The sequence below is a fragment of the Passer domesticus genome, chromosome 1 (genome assembly GCF_036417665.1).
Source record: "Passer domesticus isolate bPasDom1 chromosome 1, bPasDom1.hap1, whole genome shotgun sequence".
In the NCBI taxonomy this organism is placed as follows: domain Eukaryota; kingdom Metazoa; phylum Chordata; class Aves; order Passeriformes; family Passeridae; genus Passer; species Passer domesticus.
Genome location: NC_087474.1, coordinates 31,201,301 through 31,219,907, shown reverse-complemented (window position 1 = coordinate 31,219,907; position 18,607 = coordinate 31,201,301). Strand labels below are relative to the sequence as shown.

The 18,607-nt window shown below is 39.7% G+C and overlaps 1 protein-coding gene across 8 annotated transcripts in view; it reads left to right on the top strand.

Moving 5' to 3' along the window:
- Positions 1-8,887, top strand: part of HYCC1 (hyccin PI4KA lipid kinase complex subunit 1) — a 43,151-nt gene extending 34,264 nt beyond the window's left edge. For 5 of the 8 annotated variants that reach the window (XM_064412262.1, XM_064412242.1, XM_064412260.1 and 2 more), the window contains exon 11: positions 4,515-8,887. In XM_064412262.1, coding sequence (XP_064268332.1) covers positions 4,515-5,071 — 557 coding nt within the window. In that variant the 3' untranslated portion in view covers positions 5,072-8,887. Of the gene's footprint in view, positions 1-3,343; positions 3,639-4,514 lie in introns of all 8 variants that reach the window. The other 3 variants (XM_064412284.1, XM_064412267.1, XM_064412276.1) reach the window with 2 other exon arrangements.
- Positions 8,888-18,607: the final 9,720 nt, after the last annotated feature.

Below are 18,607 nucleotides of genomic sequence, written 5' to 3'. Positions count from 1 at the left end.
AAAATTAGTGTAAGTGGATTCGGAAGTCAGAGGAGACAGCTGAGAGGTATTTGATGTTATACATTACATGGACTGATGAAGCATATTATCTCTTGGGGAAGCAAGGGCAGCAATTTTCAGTCACTACTTACATGTGTAAAATAAAATAGAAGAGCCCTAGTGAATCACATTTCCAGCTGAGAAGCATGGGCTTTATTTTCTTTATGATTAAAAAGATTAATTTTACTATAAAAGTTTTCAGACATTAGATCTTGCTAGCCTTTGCTAGAACTCTAGACTGAAGTCAGTTTTGAATAAAGGTTGACTTAACATTGACTCTTGTAATACTTGCTCCTGTAATTTGTTCATTAGGAGCAGTTACTTAGAAGGACTTTTAAAATTCAATCAGTAATGTGAATTTGGACTTAACAGATAGGTACTTTAGAGGTACTGAATGTGAGGGTGATTTGCAAAATAGATCCATCTAATCACAAATGGGTATTGTTTATGGAGTGAGCTGATACTAGCCACTACTTAGCAACAAATTATTTAGTGCTGTTGGATTAGATTGCCTATAAATTGTCACACCTGGAGGGGGGCATTGGCTCATCAGAGTGTTTCTCAGAGTGTAAGAGAAGCACTCTGATGTAACAGACTGAGAAGAGCTGATCAGACATCAGTGAGATACACAACACAAGAACAAAGACATAACTAGTGAGGAAGGACAAGAAGTTACTTTTTTCTTCACTGCAGAAATTGGCTTTCATGTAGTTTAGAAATACTAGTCTTTGAATTCTGTCTGTGGAGAGAATTTTCTTACTTTTTTTAAAAACAGTATTAATTCCTGAAATAATTGTAACTTGCAAGAATCTGAAGTTAATGCTAATTTTAGGGTATAAGCCTGGTCCTTTTATGACTAATTAAATATACTAACACAGTTGTGCAGGACTTGCAGCTTGAGCTTGTGGGGGTTAAAATTGAATTACATTCTGAGTAGTCAGTTTGCCTGTGCAGTCTGAGGTAAATTATCTGGACAACTGTAATATGGTAGACTATAATTTTGAATTAAGTTTTAGCAATTAGTAAACATGAAATGCATTTATCAAAGTTGGTTGTACTACTCAAAGCATTCAGAAATGTGACACCAAATACATTTTCCTTCAACTTCTATGGGTATATCTATGTTATTCCTTCAACTTCTATGGGTATATCTATGTTATTCCTTCAACTTCTATGGGTATATCTATGTTAACAATCAAATGGATGTAATTATTCATTTTCATCTCTACACTGTTCATCAGTGTCCTTGGTTTTCTCTTTTGTTACCTTACCTTGTGCACTGGGTATTAATAGCTCTCTCTCTCAAAGGCTAGACCCCCAGAGCTGTCCAGCTTGAAAGCAGTATTATCTTCACACCAAGCACTATGAAGCTGAAGGTTTGGGTGTTCTTAAAAGCTATAAAATAAGGAGGGTGTGCTGCTATGGAGGATGTTATCCCTGCCCCAAGCCTGTAGAAAGTGTTAATCCCATATCCTATTTTTTCCATTAGTTTCCTCCTGTAGTCAGTTAAATTCAGAGAAAGGTATATTTCCTTTAGACATAATTATAATGAATAAAACTCTTAACTTTTTGGGTTTTTTTCCCTCAGTTCATTGTAGTAAGGGTTACTTAGCTGTGAGAGTGCAGCAGTATTGGGTGAAGTGCTGATATCACAGCTGGATGTTACATTTAGAAGTGCACACCACCAAATAACAAATAACTGAGTAATGCTTCTATACAGAACCTTTTACAAAAAAAAAAAATCTTCCTCTGTTTTTCTGATTTCTGCTGTGTACTTTGAGTCTTCTTTCTTTGGAGTTGGATAATCAGTACTTTTCTGACAGCTAAGCTCTGTTCTGTCCTTTTCTCTCTCTGGGGGAGCAGGAAGGAGTTTCAGATTGCCATTGGAGAGGCACAAGTTCCTCACTCCAGTGAAGTTAGAGCACTGAGGCCTGTCAGAGCATTGGTCTTCTTACCAACCTTTCTGCTTCTGTGTTTTTAGAAAAAAAGGGCTATATTTGATGGTGCTTTCATTATGACAATTGTTTATTTATTGTTATTACTATTCCAGTCCATGGAGCTCTTGCCACCTTTGCTACTGGAAATAGAAGACTTTTACAGAAAGTGCTGTTACAAGTGAATAGTTCTGAGTTTCCTCCCAAATATCAGGAATTTAATGAGGAATAGCATTGATTATTAATGCCACTTCCTTTGGGTGGTGCAGCTTGTTAAATAGATACTTTGATTGGTCATTGATTAGTTAGAAAGACATATGATTATTAGAATTTTCAGGTAAAATAAGGGATAGCTCTTACCCCAGGGGACACTGATGTCCATCCCTGCCAGAATAACCTTCTGCCTCAGTTGTGATCAGTGCAGACAGCACAAATGGTAGTCCAAAGCCCAGTGCTGGAGGCACCTGACCTAGAAGTGCACTGTACCTGCACAAGAGTCGTCAGGGAGGGGACAGGAGGAAGAGGGGATCCGTTGAATTAAAGAGCATTAGAGCTGCCACTGTGAAAAATCATCTCATTGCAAATTCCTCTGGTTTTGGACTTCATACTGTCAGTTCAGAGTGCTGCCAGCTTCTGTCATGTGCAGTAGCAGACTGGCAGTGTGGTCCTTACTTAATCCTCAGGTCTGAAAGAGCTGCATTACAAATACAATAGGGACTCACTTGAACTTTATTCTGAGCTGTGCTTTTAGTTCATTTTTAGTCTCATCAAGTTTCTGTGCCACAGTGCTCTTCTCCACTAATTTTTCTGTGGTATCCAGAAATACCTTTCCAGTTGAAAACAGGTTTTTAAAATGAAGGAAGAAAATGGATATCAAAGTTGAGTTGATTTTGTTGTTTCACTGTTAGTTTTCAAGCAACCAAGGTGCAACATCATGACATTGTATGCGTAGATTTTCTAGTCTTGAAAATAGCCTTGATAATATATGAAGTTGATATGCCATTTCATTGTAAAAGTAACTGTCACTCTAGCATGGTGATATGGAGAATATAGTCATAAAAGGGAATTATGAACTGTTCTTTGGTTTCTGATAATCTGTTCCATGATCCTCAGAAATTTCAGTTTTGAAAGATCAAGCCTGGGCCTTTCCAGTATGTAATGCAGACCAATAACTGGAAGATTGAAGACTGCCATTTTAGAAATAAAGCAAAATTCCATACCTGCTAATGTTGCTAATTAACAAGAGGTTAATATGTGTACATCTGCTTTAATTTATAATGCTTAAGTCATCTGTATCTATTGGCTTTTGTTTCATGTTTTGTTTCAGACATCTTTTGTTTGTTTGTTTTTTTATCCATCTTTAATTCTAGAACAACCAGAGAATGGTAATGATGCTACTGAATTGGGCAACTTTATCATACCTGAGATTAGTGTCACAAGTGTGGCTGGAGAGAGGACCGGGAATGGGGAAAAGAGCAGAGCTCTAGCAGAGAATGATGTTCAGCATTTACAGGGAGTACAGGAAACAGCTACAGAACCTAGAACTGACAGCAAAGGCATGCCAGAAATCAGGAGGCAAAAATCTGTAAGAAAAATGATGGAGGATGGAATAAACTCATCTGGCAGAGTGCAGTTTTAGCAGAGCACTTGTAGCTGCACTGTAAGGTACCGCTGTTGATTGAAAGGGTCACTGCTGCATGTTTCAAGAATTAAAGTATGCAGTTAATATATTTGCATGTGTAATAACACAGTTGCATGTATTGCACACAGCTGTGCCTGTGCCACAGACAATGACATACTTAAAAGTAGATCTGGTGATCTACTAGCTAATCTGGAGAAAATACACCGAGACTCAACATACCTTTGAGTTTATTGAGCATATTTATGAGAGTGTACAAAATCCAGTGATCAATGGTATGGAAAATCCATCAAAATGGGTGTTAAAAGTATCTTGCTCTGTAACTCAGATTTCCCAAATTTTACCTTTCATGGTGTACTGCAGATCTCATGTTGTGCTTGAGTTTCCAATTGTGTAACTCCTACCACCAGACATGTGATGCAGAAAGTGACCTTTCAGTCCTAAAGCATTCTTGGGTTGCTAAACATGCAGGTGCCATAGGGTGTCCTGGGGCATTGATCACATACCTTTGTAATTAACAAGCTTGACCAAATCCTGTAGTGGATCACTTGCTCAAAATACGATTTACACTTTTGTTTTGTTCTGTATGGTACTTTCTAATCTCTAAGTTTCTAATTTCCTGCATGAATTAACAAGACTGCATTTTTTTCCTTCAAAATCACAACAAAATGAGATTGGGGGCATGCTTTTTGATATAGTTAATGTGGCATTACTTTCTGTAACTCTATATCCAAATGAACCTTAATTCCAAAATGTCATGGAATAGGTAAGCGTTGTCTTCTCTTGTCTGTTCTACTGCTGTATGGCTTCATGCTTATAAATATCAAAATTGAATAATATGTAAAATCAGTGAATGTGAGACAGTCAATTGCTAATTTTTTATTTCTGTTTCTATCATGCAGATAATTCTGACTTAGCAATTGAAGAAGAACTGATAGAAGTATCTGAAACCGATGAAGGGTTTTACTCTAGGGCTACTTCTGGTACAAGTCAGTCTGCCCTATCTAACAGCAGCACCATGAGCAGCAAGAACCTCTTGGGGAAGAGCCAGCGAAGGTCTGGAGGAAGCAAACCCGGAGGAAAAGAAAAAGAAGGGGAAACCTGCAGAGAGCATTTATCACGGAAACAAACTCAGAGAGCCATGAGTGAGAATCTAGAGCTTGTCTCTCTGAAGAGACTGACACTGACAACCAGTCAGTCCCTGCCTAAGCCTGGCAGCCATAGCCTGGCCAGAACGACCACGACTGTGTTTAGTAAATCCTTTGAACAGGTCAGTGGTGTCCCAGTTCCAAATAATCGTGGTGGTGTCTCTGGTACAGAGGCAAACAGGTTTTCAGCTTGCAGTCTTCAGGAGGAAAAATTGATATATGGAACAGAAAGAACAGATCTTCCTATTTTAAGCAAACAACCTAATCAGCAGAGACCTCCTAGTATTAGCATAACTTTGTCAACAGATTGATATTAAATTGGCCAGTATAAAAAATAAATTACTGAGACTTTATCCTGATATTGGTACATTAAGCTCTTAATATGCCATACGTTACTTCCTTAAGTCTCAAACCCGTAAATTCTTACTTGGCTCATGTGTGACAGTAACAGTGAATAGACAACAGTTATAATTATTTTGAGTCAGCTTCTGCTATCTTTACAGCTTCATGGAAAGTTTATACCTTCACCAGCTGAACAAGTGAACAAGTGTTAATTGTTTGGTTGTCACTGGCCAAGGTGTGTGGCTTCTTACAGATGTACAGTGTGGGAACAAATAGTGTCTCTCCCAGATTCTACTTTTTGTCTTCCACTTGACATAGGCAAAACTGCAAGTACTTGGGGTTTTTTTAGGAGGAGTCTTGCAGTATCGCCATGCAGTTGTGGAAGAGCATTGTAAGAACAGACATTGTCTTACATGTGAGCTGTGCTTACATGTAAATACAAACTAGAAGCATCACTTCAGTGTTTGGTGTTCTGGTGGCTTTTGTATTGGTAGTTAGTACATGTAGCAATGTTTGTACTTCTTTATGCCTGTATGAGTCCAATTTTAGATGCATTTTGGTTTATCTGTATGTCTTTGAAACTGGGCCTAAAGTAATACAGCAGCAGAGCTTGTGGCTGGGAATTATTATCAATTGCTATAGTAGTCACTCTTAAGACTTAAAAATTATGTGACAGACTCTTTCTTTAAGATTCTTAAAATCAGTTCCAAAACTACTCACTGAAAAGCCAGTCATCAGTATTTTTATTGTCTGTGAGGAAGAGATGTGCTTGTGTACCAGTGTTATGTAGAAATATGAGCCTTGCACTGACTCAAGCAAATCAGGAGTGTGAATGTGCTTAACAGGAATTTCATGCTTGAGACTAAGAGAACACTACCAAAGGATGTGTACTTTCAGTTACTTGCAAGCACAAAGGGGAACTATAATGTAAATATAAGTAGCACTGTAATTCCTAAGGTTTTTTATATCTATTATTTTTCTAGTTCGAAATTCTAAACCAGCAACCTGTTCAAGGTTTTAGCTAACCTTTAGCCTTCAGTGACTTTGACAACAATTTTTATAATATTAGGATTTTAATTAAAAATGGACATTAAAAATTCTTATGCAGAAATCTGAAGAAGCAGCTGCTGACAAAGCCACTCCAGTAGCAGTTACTAGGTGATGAACAGACAATATATCATTATGAGTGGAGAAGTAGGATGAAGATCTAAGGCATAGTTGCTCCCAACTGTCCAGATCTCTGCGGCTGATAATCCATTTTTATCAAGAACATTGTAAAAAAACAAACATTAAAGTTCTGGTAGACTTTCCCATTTGCTTGGAGATGAGTAGATACTTCTGACTTAAACTGAAGCACAAGTAACTTTTAAGCAGCTAATGTCATTCAGGTTTATAGCAATTAATAAGCTGGTTAATGAATGAAAAGAGTAAGTAAGTTGTATAATTGTACTAATAAGACCACACACTGGATGTGTACATTCCTGAGAATGCACCAAAGTATGCAGAATAACCCTATCACTCTGTCGGTGTTCATATTTACCCAAGAGCCTGAATTTAAAGGAGTATGCCACAATTTCTCATTCTTCATTTTGTTGTGTGACACCATTCTATTCTAGTGATGCAGTACTTCACCTTTTTACAGTGAAATATTTTCCTAATTTTACATGAAAACTTATATTCCTAATGGATAAAATACAAATTTGCCCTGTTTATTTTTTAATATTGACCAGTGAGAAAAAAACTGGTTCTTTGGGGTTGTTTTTGTAAATACTTTCTACAGCAGAAAATGTAGCCTCTTTTTTATAGGCTTTTCTGCAGTACACATCAGACAGGACATTTGTTTCACATTGACTAATGCATCTATCTGGCTGCTGGACATGCATGGCCACCAGCAGCAGCAGGGTGTTAGCAGCTGATAGTTGGCATTGGCTGTCTCTACACCCAGTGAATGTAGAGCTCTTCCTTCCCTTGAAATTTGATCTAGATGTTTCAAAGAAATAACCTGCAAAACTTACAGCAGTTTCCTAATCCACTTTTGCAGTGTAGGATCTAAAGAGTACATTAGAAAAAAATTTGCAGTAATTTAAATTGACATGAAACTAGAATGGATAAATAAAATTGCAGTAGACAAATTTTGTTGTTATGGTATTAGTTGTGAGGTAGTGTTGAGGGGCTGGAATTTTTGAGAATTCTGATGGTTTATTTCATAATTGTTTGTTACCTCCATGGTAGACACTCTTTCAAGCTGGGTGTTGGCATAAAAGATATTTATTATACTGGGAAGATTTAGCTCTAAATAATTAGGATTTCAAATTAGGATCTGAAATGTCATAAAGTGTAGATATGTAACATAATGTTTCCAGTACTCCTGACTACAAGCCAAATGGTGTTGAAATGAAGTTTGTTTATCCCTTCTTATCCAGCTGGTCTGGCTTGAACCCAAGACATAGGCTCATATTGGTACAACTGAAATAACATAAATCTTCATACTTTTTTGGAGAAAATTATAAAAGAAAAGGCTCTTACTAAAGACTGTTCTGTCCATACACATGTGGCTTCATATAAACACTTTTGTATTTGTCTCTGGAGTGACTTACCCAGTGAGGAGTGTGTTTTTGTGAGCTGGCATCACACCTTCATACTGATCAAGTCTAAAGAATTTCTTTCTGCAGTACCAAAACTTTGAGTTGTGCTTCTTTCTTTTCTTAAAAATTGAACAGTTAAAAAAAAAAAAGGCACAAGGGGAGTGAGGGCAGAATTATTTGTTGACCAAATATCCATGGTGCAGGATTAGGAGAGGGGTGGGGAGGGTGATGACGGAAGTTGGGCAGGAAGCAGATATTTCTAAAATTGTCACACTCTGGGGGTTTGAGCATTATCCAATCACTGTCAGATGGAAAATCTTTGTTAAAGAAGTAGATGTCTGCTAACAGTGTAAAGGAAACCCATTAAGACACCACACATGAGTCTGCCCAGGAGTGGGTAGTTCTGATGAATACCTTCCAAACAGACACAGCTGCACCATTCTGCAGGGAAAATGTTATGTGGGAGTGAATCATCTCACATTGTAATGAGAGAAGTTGTTTCAATGCTGACGTTTGTAACTGACCTTACTGTTCCAAATCAGAGGACACTGTTTTCCAAGGATGGCTTTGAACAGCAACACTTGCAAAACTCATTGAAGCTGAGAAGAATTATTTTTGTTGTGAGAATATGTAACATTTGTGCAAAAAGCGTATGGCCTCTGACCACTTGCTGTAGAGCTGCAGTGACTTTTCTGAATGGATTTAAATGTCTTGAATTGCCTTGATTACCTAACAAATTTGAAAGGTACAGAAATAGAGCTGTTTTAGCCACACTTCTCTCTAAGGAGGTTTCCTATGAGAAATTCTAGAAATTTCCAATGTAATTGTCCAGTACCTTTTGTTGGTCTTTGAGGCTTACCGTGCTGTATATAGATGTATAATATATTGCCTTTTGTATTTGTATAATTCTACTTCTAAGACTAGATGTGCACATTTGATATTCCCTGAAGTCTCTGGAACATCTGCATCAGTCTATAGATGTATGTCTTTCACATGAGAACCTGAATTTAAGCAACTGCCACACTTTCATTCTTCAGCTCATTATGTGACACTGTTTTAGAAACACAGTTTTTCACCTGTTTTGCAGTGAAGTGTTCTCTTGATTGTACAGGAAAACTTACATTCCTAATGTATAGGCTACAGGATTGTCTTTTTAGTGTTTAATAATTTTGGCAGTAAAATAAATTTGGTTTTTTTGCAGTTGTATGCTTTTGTGAATACTTTGTACAGCAGAAAATTTTGCCTCTTTACAGACTTTGTTGAAATACACATTATATAGCTACATATTTGTTCAGTTTTCATTCTGCACATCCAGAAGTCATAGTAAGGTTGACTGCATTACTTAAAATATGCTGAGTACCTATTTTATACAACATAAGGTGTGCAAATGCAGCGCTGTGAGGAGGGACACCATGGCTGAGAAACGCTGATGGGTGAAGGGCAAGTTCAAGCACGAGTTGCAAATTGGCAGAAGCAGATGGTGATCCTGTCAGTAAATTAGCACTACCTGGGCAGATTGGTAGGTTTGGTGGTGTGGATATTAACAGTGGTTTGATACACAGCCATTGTCTGCCCTGTGTGCAGGGTAGCTCTGGGGACTGTTCTTGCTGGTAACAACAGAAGCAAAGGTGGCAGTCAGTGCCTTGGCCTTTTCTGTCAGCAGCTCCTCTGCCCCACTCATCTGTGGTGCCTTTTTTATCTTTCTGTTGCTGGTGATCTCTCTGCTAAATCTTTTTCCCCTTGCCTTCCACCTTTCATATTCCACTTCATTTGGGGTTTGTCTTTCCTAACCCCACCTGTGCATGCTTGGATGGTGCATTTCCCCAGGTCGCCTGCTCTTGCTTCCACCTCCTGTATGCTGCTTTTTCATGTCTAGCCAGGTGCTCCTGCTTCATGCTTCCATGCCTTCTGCCACCTCTGCTTGCTTTTCTGTGTGTAGCCATAGACCTTTCTTAAACCTGGTAGAGATGATTCTTGAACATCCTCCAGCTCTCCTGGGCTTTTCTCTCTAGGATGGCCTCCCATGGCCATCAGCAGAGAAATTCCTGTGTAAAGCAAGCTCTGTTCTGTAGGTCCAAGGTTGTGATCCTGCATTTAATTCAGGGTTTTTTTCCTTTGCCCTCACAAATGTAGTCTCTGGCGCAGTGCTGTAGAGAAAGCTGGATGAATGAAAGAGCTGTAGTAGAGGGCAACAGTGGGAGATCTTACTGCATAGTTTCCTATTTTTTGGATGTCAGTGTTTAACTGTGTCTTTTGAAAGGACAAAACTCAATTTCCCATCATTTAAATGGGTGAGAAGGGAAATCTGATTCCAGGCATTGGAATAGGTAAGTTTTCATTTGCAAAAGGTACAAATTACGCCTGATGCTGTGATTGTCCTGTTAGGTGTGTAGGATTTGCAATTTCAGTTACCGTGAGTGAAAGGCTTGAAATGGGCTCTTACGTCGTTTCAGGGTCGAATAGCTATTGATTAGTGAAAGACAACATGAATTTCAAAACTTCCCAAAATGTGGTGTTCCAAAATACTGTCTGTATTTGAAGATGAAAGTATAATTGAGAGCCTGCTGGACAATTCATGGGGAAAGGGGTGTATAAAGGAATTACAGGCAATTAGTAACAAGTTACAGAAATTACATTTGTTCCTACAGACTTCACAGCTGGTTGCCTGCACTGAGCTTGTAATAGTTGTTTTTCATGTTTTATGTTAATCTGGCTCTGTATTAAAGATGACTTCAGTATGGGGGTTTTCTCCCAGCCCACAGCTGCCAGGTAATAAATACACCTGCTAATTCAAGGAAGTGGGAAGAATGTCACTGTGAAACTGCAGAAGCCTTTGTGAAACAAGCCTTCACATGGCACGGCGCTCGCTTCGTTAGCTTGATTCCTAAAATAAGGTGGTGTTTAGTCATTAAATGCTGCTACTCTGCATGTGCAGGGACAATATAGAAATGTAATGGTGCGGAAGGACTGGTGGAAGTCAGTCTGAGTCACGCAGCACTTCTGACAAGCTTGTTGTTCTCATCAGTAGTGCTGACTAATCCTGGCAGTCCCCCACACAGACTTGCTTGGTCTGGAGCATGAGGGTAGGTTTTGTGCTGTGAGAGGGCACATTTCAGAGGGGATAAGAAATGTCAGCTTCTGCCTCCACAACACACAACAAAGTAAACGAAGGTGTGTCACGTATTGGCGTAAGAAGTCCTTGGTGTGGATTTGGTGTCATTTGTCCTTGGTGTCGTTTCTGCAATGCAAATAGTCAACCAGAATAATGAATGCTCAGTGCTTTCTCTGGAAATATACTTTCTTCATGCATGAAGTCATGGAATCACAAAATGGTTTGGGTTGGAAAGGACCTTAAAGATCATCTGGTTTCAGTTCCCTTGCCGTGGGCGGGGATGCCACTCACTAGAGCAGGTTGCTCAGAGCCCCATCTAACCTGGCCTTGAACACTTCCAGGGATGAGGCATCTACAGCTTCTTGGGGCAACCTGTTCCAGTGCCTCACCTCTCTCATAGTAAAGAATTTTTTCCTAATGTAAACTTACTCTCAGTTTGAATCCATTACCCCTTGTCATGCCACTACATTCTCTTGTGCATCATCTTCAATTCCACTGAATCACTAATTTTAAAATTACATATAAAACATATGTGTGTGTGTGTGTATTTTACCCATATTGTTTTCCTCTTCAGCTATCAAGGTATGGAGATTGTAGAACTGCCATGGAGACTGCTGGAGCTGGCAAAACCTTGGACCAGCACTGGTGTCAATGACCTAGGATACTATGTTAGGTAGATGTAGCTAGGCAGTAAAAGGTTGTATTGTTATTCATGTATTTTCCTTGTGTTTTTATCTGCCAGCAGTGAATTGATTTGAGTATAAATTGTAAAGGCTCTTGAAGTTATTCTTTAAAGATGTTTTCTTTTTTTAAAAAATCACAATACTCCTATTTTTCCTTTTGCTTTTTTTAGTTGGTAAATTGCATTGTGCTTTCATTGTTGTTAATAACCTGCAATTCAGACTTCAATAATAATTGGGAGGGAATCAGGATAGTATTATATATGATAACATTTTGTGAACCAACTGTCATACCAAATGTCATCTTTCAGCAGACTGTTTTGCCCCTCAAATGTTGGTGTTTAAGAAATGCGCTGTAATAAATCAGAACTACTTTCACAAGGTAACAGCATTGATATTTAGTTTACTTTTTTACTTATTAGTTCACTGAGATTTATATTCCTCATTTCAGACATTAGAAAACACCAATCCAGCTGCTCTTTAGCAAAAGAACTGGTTTCATCTCTCCCTGGAGAAAGATACAGGCACTGTCAAACCGATTCAGGATATCCTGAGCTAGGAAAATCCTTTCTGACACCCACGAGGTGTTTATCCCATGTCTTCCTCCCTTTTCACCCTGAACAACTGGCTTAGCATTGCTGCCTTCCTTCTGATTCTGACTGAACTGAATCCCTACATTCCCTTTCTTGCTGAATTAAGCCAAAAGCAGCTTTAGCACAGCATCAGTGGCTTCAGCAGAGCTCTGAATGTCAGCAGCTGTCCCCTTTGCTAAAGGCCTTACAAGCAGGCAGATGTCTAGGAAGAATAGATCTGGTTTTGTGGTTTTCTGGCCAGGCTGTAAAGATCAGCTTGAAATAATGTGGACAGGTGCTGGGATTTAGCATTCAAACTGCATCTGTTCAGATTATATGACTAATCATGAAGTAGTTGCATTTTCAACCATTTTCAAATGTCTAAAGTAGGGAAGGAGGAAAGAAATAGAGCACAAATCTCTCTCTATCATTCTCATTTCTTTATTTCATGTATTTCATTCTCATTTCTCCTAAAGCTATTGCTTTATGATCCCACTTAGAAGTATGCAATACTTTACCAGCTTTTGAATTTTAAGGTGGAATAGCAGCAAGACTGTTAAAGCTTCCTTATAAGTGGATGATTTTTGTTCAGCTCTAGCTGAGTCCTCTGGCAAATCTTGATTCGTAACTATTTGGGTTGGGAAAGAGCTCCTTGACTGTCTTGCATACTGTATCAAATTCATATCTTTAAGCTTCCTTGGTTATCCATGAGAACTTGCTTTTTCCTGCTGCCAGCATAGGAAGCCATGCTACAAAAACATTGAACAATTCCTGCTAGTTCCCTGCTTTGGCATCATTGCACAAAATAAAATGTGCTTGTGGACAATAAAGAAATTACTGAGCAATGGATTTCTCCAAGATCCAGATATGATCCACCTTTTTCATAAAACCTGGCATGTGTGATACAGACTGCAGCACAACACGTGGGCCCCATTCTCCGTGAATGACAGGGTGTTACTGTGGCTGAGGAGCCATGCTGCTTGAAAAATGGTGATGTTTGGGAGCATAAAGAGTTTTGACACATTCTGGTAATGGTGAGATGAGTAACTTCTTAAGTACACCAACAAAATTAGGTACTAGGTAGATCTACTTATAAGATACTCGATGCTGTAATTCAATTTCAAGCAGAAAAACAGCCCCTTGGAAGAATCTTGATTTGCTCTTGAGATACTGAAGAGTTTTAATATGCCTTGACATTCAGTACCACGTTCATAATCCCTGTAATTATTCCTTCCTACTCCAACAAGAGTAGGCAGTGTACAGCACAAGGGCTGAGGGACAGTTCTGTTTCATGCTTGAAAGGAGGAACGTGTCATACAAAGCACACTTTGTACTGAGCTGTGGGAAAAGAGGTGAATGGGAGGCGAAACCAGAAGCTCTAAGAGCAGTTCAAAATGTCGCTTCCTCTCTGCCTCTTTCTGGGGGCACTTTTGTGTGAATGAGGAAACTGCACAAAATGAGACACACATAAAGCTGAGAGCTTTTGGAAGAAATCTCTTCTCCCCTGGCTCCCTCCTGACTGTGAGGGCAGGCGTCTTCCCATCAGGCAGAACTTGTGCTGTGGCATTCTGCCCCTTCCCTGCCTCTGCTTCCTTCTTGGAGGAGAAGCTAAGTGCTGGAACTACCACAGTAACAAATACAGGGAATTTAGTCCTGAAACAACCTACCACACCACTAGAACACTTGTGGGCAGCAGTGGTGGCTGCACTCCTCTTCCTAAGTTTAAGTGCTGCTGATTTTCTTGTCATGCTTTGCTTTGTTTTGTCAAGAAATGCATGGCTGGTACCTTTTGGAAAGCAAAAAATTAAATGCTCAAAGAAGATTTGGCCAAAGGATATAATCTCTGGCATTTGCCACCTTAAGAATGAGAGGAAAATTATGTGGAAAGTTGGCATTTAACATAAAATTACGTTAAGGAATATACTTTAGCACCTGCAAGGAACTGAATGAAGAGGGAGCAGAATGTCTAGTCTAGTGGGATCAGAAAGTCTTCGTGGTAAATATTGCTAGAAGAAAAAAAAGCAGAACCCAACTTCTGCAAGGAAATGAAAAGTACAGATTCCTTTGCTATAAAAAGAGAACAAGGGAAAAAACAAAGGGGGAGGAGCAGGAAGCAAGTGTAAGAAAGTATTTTTTAGAGCATTGATGTTGCCACCCCATGGCCAGTCAGTACAAGCACAGAGTTGTTTCAGAACCAGGAAGGACCTTCAGGGATGTCAAAGAGCAACATCTCCAAAGAATGGACTTTCTCCTGAAACTCGGGACTTGTTTGGACTTGAAACAATGCACATTCTTTGCACAGTGTTGGGTTTTCTGATATTGTAAACCTTGTTTTAGTGATATAAGAGAAGTAGATATTCTACAGATAAAGAATCTCCTTGACCATTCTACATCAGCACTTGATTGAGGTTTTGGTTGGCCACCGATGAACCTCTTGAGATGTGTTTGCTCTCTCTTCTGCAAGGGCCCAGCAGAAAAGTTGCAAACACAGCTCCTTTTCTTTTTACTATAGTAAACAGGGAGAGAGGTGGTATTTACATGCCCTCTGAACAGAAATTGTGAGACAAGCAGAGAAGAAGGAAAAAATGATTCTTATTTCTCTTGCTTTGCTAAAGTAGAATGCAATATAGAGATTGGTTACCCAAAGTGAGGATGTTTTGTTCTCTTGGCCTATCAAGGCCAAGTGTGTGTCAGTCTGGATTGTCACGAGACAGTCACGAGAGAGTCAGAGGACGAGTGCAGTGCTGTGCAGTTGTGAGCAAGGGGAGTGCAAGGCAGACTCATTTTAGATGAATGCATATAGTACAGAATAATAAAGTAATTCTTTAGCCTTCTGATGATGGAGTCAGATGCCTCGTCATTCTCTCCCCTTTGCTGGGAGTCACCTGTGCTACAATACAGAGTGATGCACATCCGAAGGCAGAGGTGTTCCTTTGGTCAGTGCTGCTCAGAGCTGCTCCTCAGAAATGCCAGCGGAAGCCGGGCACCCCGGGCAGTGCCAGCCTGAGCTGTGCATCATGCCCTGGTGACCCCACAGATGCCCTTGAGTGGCACCACCCTCTGAACAGAGGGGACTCTGTGCCAGGAGGAACAACCCAGTGACTCACAAGGTCACTGCCTGATCTGCTCTCAGTTATCACAGCAGATAACATTTCCTTGAGGATTGTGGGACTGTGCTATACAAAGTACTTGCATTAACCTTTTTCTTTGTGCCTTTGATTGCCTGAATGGATGACATGGAGCTCAGCAGGGTTACAGTCCTGAAGGGACTTTGTGGGTCCTTTTGTCAGAAGTGTGATCTGACTTGACAACTTTGGCTCAAATTTCTCAATATCTGCTCAGTGGTTATTAGCCAGCATAAGCTCCTCTCTAGTCTTGCCAGTCACTTCTTCTAACCTCTACACTATTCTGACAGGCAAATCAAAATGTCAGCTCAAATAAAACATCGAGTCCCTATTAGGGAATACGAGCAGGCCACCATATGGAAAACAGAAGAAAGTAAAAAAGGAGGTTCAGGGTGCCTTGACAGCCTTTTCCCTACGGACTAATAATATACAGTCCAAAGGAAAGGAAACAGCGTGAGAGAAATACCGGCTCCCTTCAACAGCAAATGAGAGACACCTGGATCATTTTTCACACAGGTACACGGATGTACCTCTTTGTAGATGTGCACATGACTGTCATCAAATGATGACAACCCCAATCATATTTCTTGGGAAAATTTTCTAGAAGCTGACTGAATTATCTGAAAAACTACATGGAATTCTATGGGAATTTGTGTTACAAGAGAAATACTGGTTAGTTAATTAATAAAACAGATAAAAACTAACTTTTTCTAAGCTACTGCATTGTATAGATGAAATGAGAGTTTTGCTGTCATACGTGATCTGTGCTAATTACTGCAATTATAACACTTGCAGAGAAGGAAATTTGCAAAAAGTATATTAAATGTTCAGCACTCAGCTGCTTGTCAGCTGAAAGGAAGGCAAGTTAATTGAATGTAACAGTCAATCCTCTTTCTGTTGTTAATCAGTGGTTAATTATAATGTGCAGCTACATGGCCATATGTCACTTGCTGTGGCATAAGAGTAACGTGTCACTGTTATTGATCACTGCACTGGAGGAGCTGGAGCTGCTATACCCCTGTGCTAAATGCCATACTGAGAGGTGACTGCTTTCAGTATTGCATAAAATTAATCTTCATTCTAAGTGTAGGAATTAAAATTAAGCTATATATCCAACCAGAATCTAACATTTGTATAGTACATTGTATTAGTCTGATTTTTGAATGATAAATAGATATAAAAAATCAAAGAATCATTGAGGTTGGAAAGAATCTTTCAGATCATTGAATCCAACCACTAATCTAACACTGCCAAGCCCACCACCAAACCACTTTCCCAGGTGCCACATCTACATACCTTTTAAGTACCTCCAGGGATGGTGACTCCACCACTTCCCTATGCAGCCTGTTCCAGTGCTTGACAGCCCTTTCAGGGAAGAATTTTTTTCTAATACCCTATCCACACCTCCCCTGACTCAGCTTGAGGCCATTTCCTCCTATCCTGTCACTTGTCACCTGAGAGAAGAGACTGGCCCCCACCTTTACTCTGGAGAGCAGTAAGGTCCTCTCTGAGCTTCATTTTCTCCAGGCTTAAAACCCCCATCTCCCTAAGCTGCTCCTTGTGAGATTTGTGTTCTAGACCTCTTACCAGCTTCGCTGCCCTTCTTTGGACTGAAAATCAAAATAAAATAGATGACGTGGCAGAAAGATCTCCTAGGAGGAGGCACAGAGTTACTGAGAAGAGTGCTATTGCCAAGTGCAAATTTTCTGTAGACTCCTTGAAACTAAGCAGAGCTGCCCAAAACTGATTTAATGTTCCTGGGTATCTGGAAATTGACTACTTTTAATCTATAACAACTTTGGTTGTCCACTAAAAAATGCAGAGTTGTCTAAAGGACTGCTTTTCTGAAAAGTTTATTGTCCCTTGATCATTTACTTGTGCTTGCTCTACAACACTGCTTAGAAATCAAGCATGGTTTTCAAATTAGTGTCCCATAGAAACTGATCCTTTTTCTCTCCTGTTCTGATGGATTTTCAGGCTTGAGGACTGGCTTATGTAGGTGCAGATAGCAAAAATGACCATGGGAATGAAGACAAAGCCTTAAACCTCAGAGGCTGAGTGCTGGGTACAGTAGAGCCCAAACCTGTAACCTGCAGCCCCTGGAACTGGAGATGATATAATTATAACAATTTAAAAAAAGTTAATAAGCAATATGCACTACAATATGTTGCCAAATATTCCTCGAAGTTTCCCCTGAGTAAGCCCTTTTCATCTGTGAGGATCAGGCAGAATCTAGCAACGTGTATGAGGTAGGAATAGCAATTCAGCACAGTAGAGAAGGTTCCTGAATGAAGTTGGTCAGGCTAACAGTGAAAGGGAGGCACTTTCTCACCCAGATCAATTTTCTCTTCCATTCTGCTTCAGGTTGGAAAATGGGATGGAAAAATATCATGTTTTATGATGGCAGGAAAAGCCATTATTAGTCCAGTGTGTTTAGACTGTGCATTAGCCAGTGTGTTTAATAATTTTTCTTCCCTAATAACATTAAAAAAAGTGAGAAATTTGTTGAAAAGGGGAGTTGAGTCTTTACAACATTTAGTCGTTTGAAGGTGAGAAAGTATCCCATTTATTCTCCTGTGTCTGGAAAACAAGGAATTGGGTATCTGCCTGAATATCTGCGCTTACTTACATTAAGGACTCCAAAGCATGGATTAAAAAAAAAAAATAAAGGAAGATTAAAGGGTTATTAATGCTTTGCCCACTTAGATTTGAGCTTTTGATGTCACTTCCTCCTCGTGACAGCTGCAGCCAGAAAGGCTTGCTCCAAAAGCAGAGCACAGCATTGATCTGATTTCAATAGACCAGCTACAGTACTGCTTTCTTCTGTCACTATTCACAGCACTTCATGGCAGGCTCCAGTATCCTTTCAAAATATTTCCACTTGCCTGGAATGAAGGTGGATGTTCTGTATTCTATCAGCAAATGTCTTGACTTCTGAATTCAGTAAGAGTGGCAGTGTTGATGCCTGTGAGAGAAGAATGTCCTTCTTCATCTTAGACTGTGTTCTTATTGCACCTACCTTAAACATAATTTTTTAGGTCCGCTGTTTCATAGAAGAACATGATTTGCATGCAGATTATTACTTGAGAGTCAATGGCTTTCAAATTTGTTTTTTCCAGGCCAAGACAAGATACCTAATGGAACCAGAGCTTTCAACACACAAGCTCTGAGCTTCTGTGGTGGCTTGCTCCGTTTGGTCCTAGGTCTTTAGTGCTGTGGCCCTGGATTTGGAGCATCTCTGGAGGTCATCTTTCAGTCATACACATGGTGTCTGCTCAAAAGGTGTATCAGTCATGTGTGCCTCCATGGCATAAGAGCCCTCTCTAATTTGACCAAACCTTGGGTTTCCTCCTCTCCCCTTGGCCCTCTTAGGAACACGTGAGCAGAAAAGCCAGTTGGTGTCACTCTGGGTCTCTCTGCTCCAAAGGGCC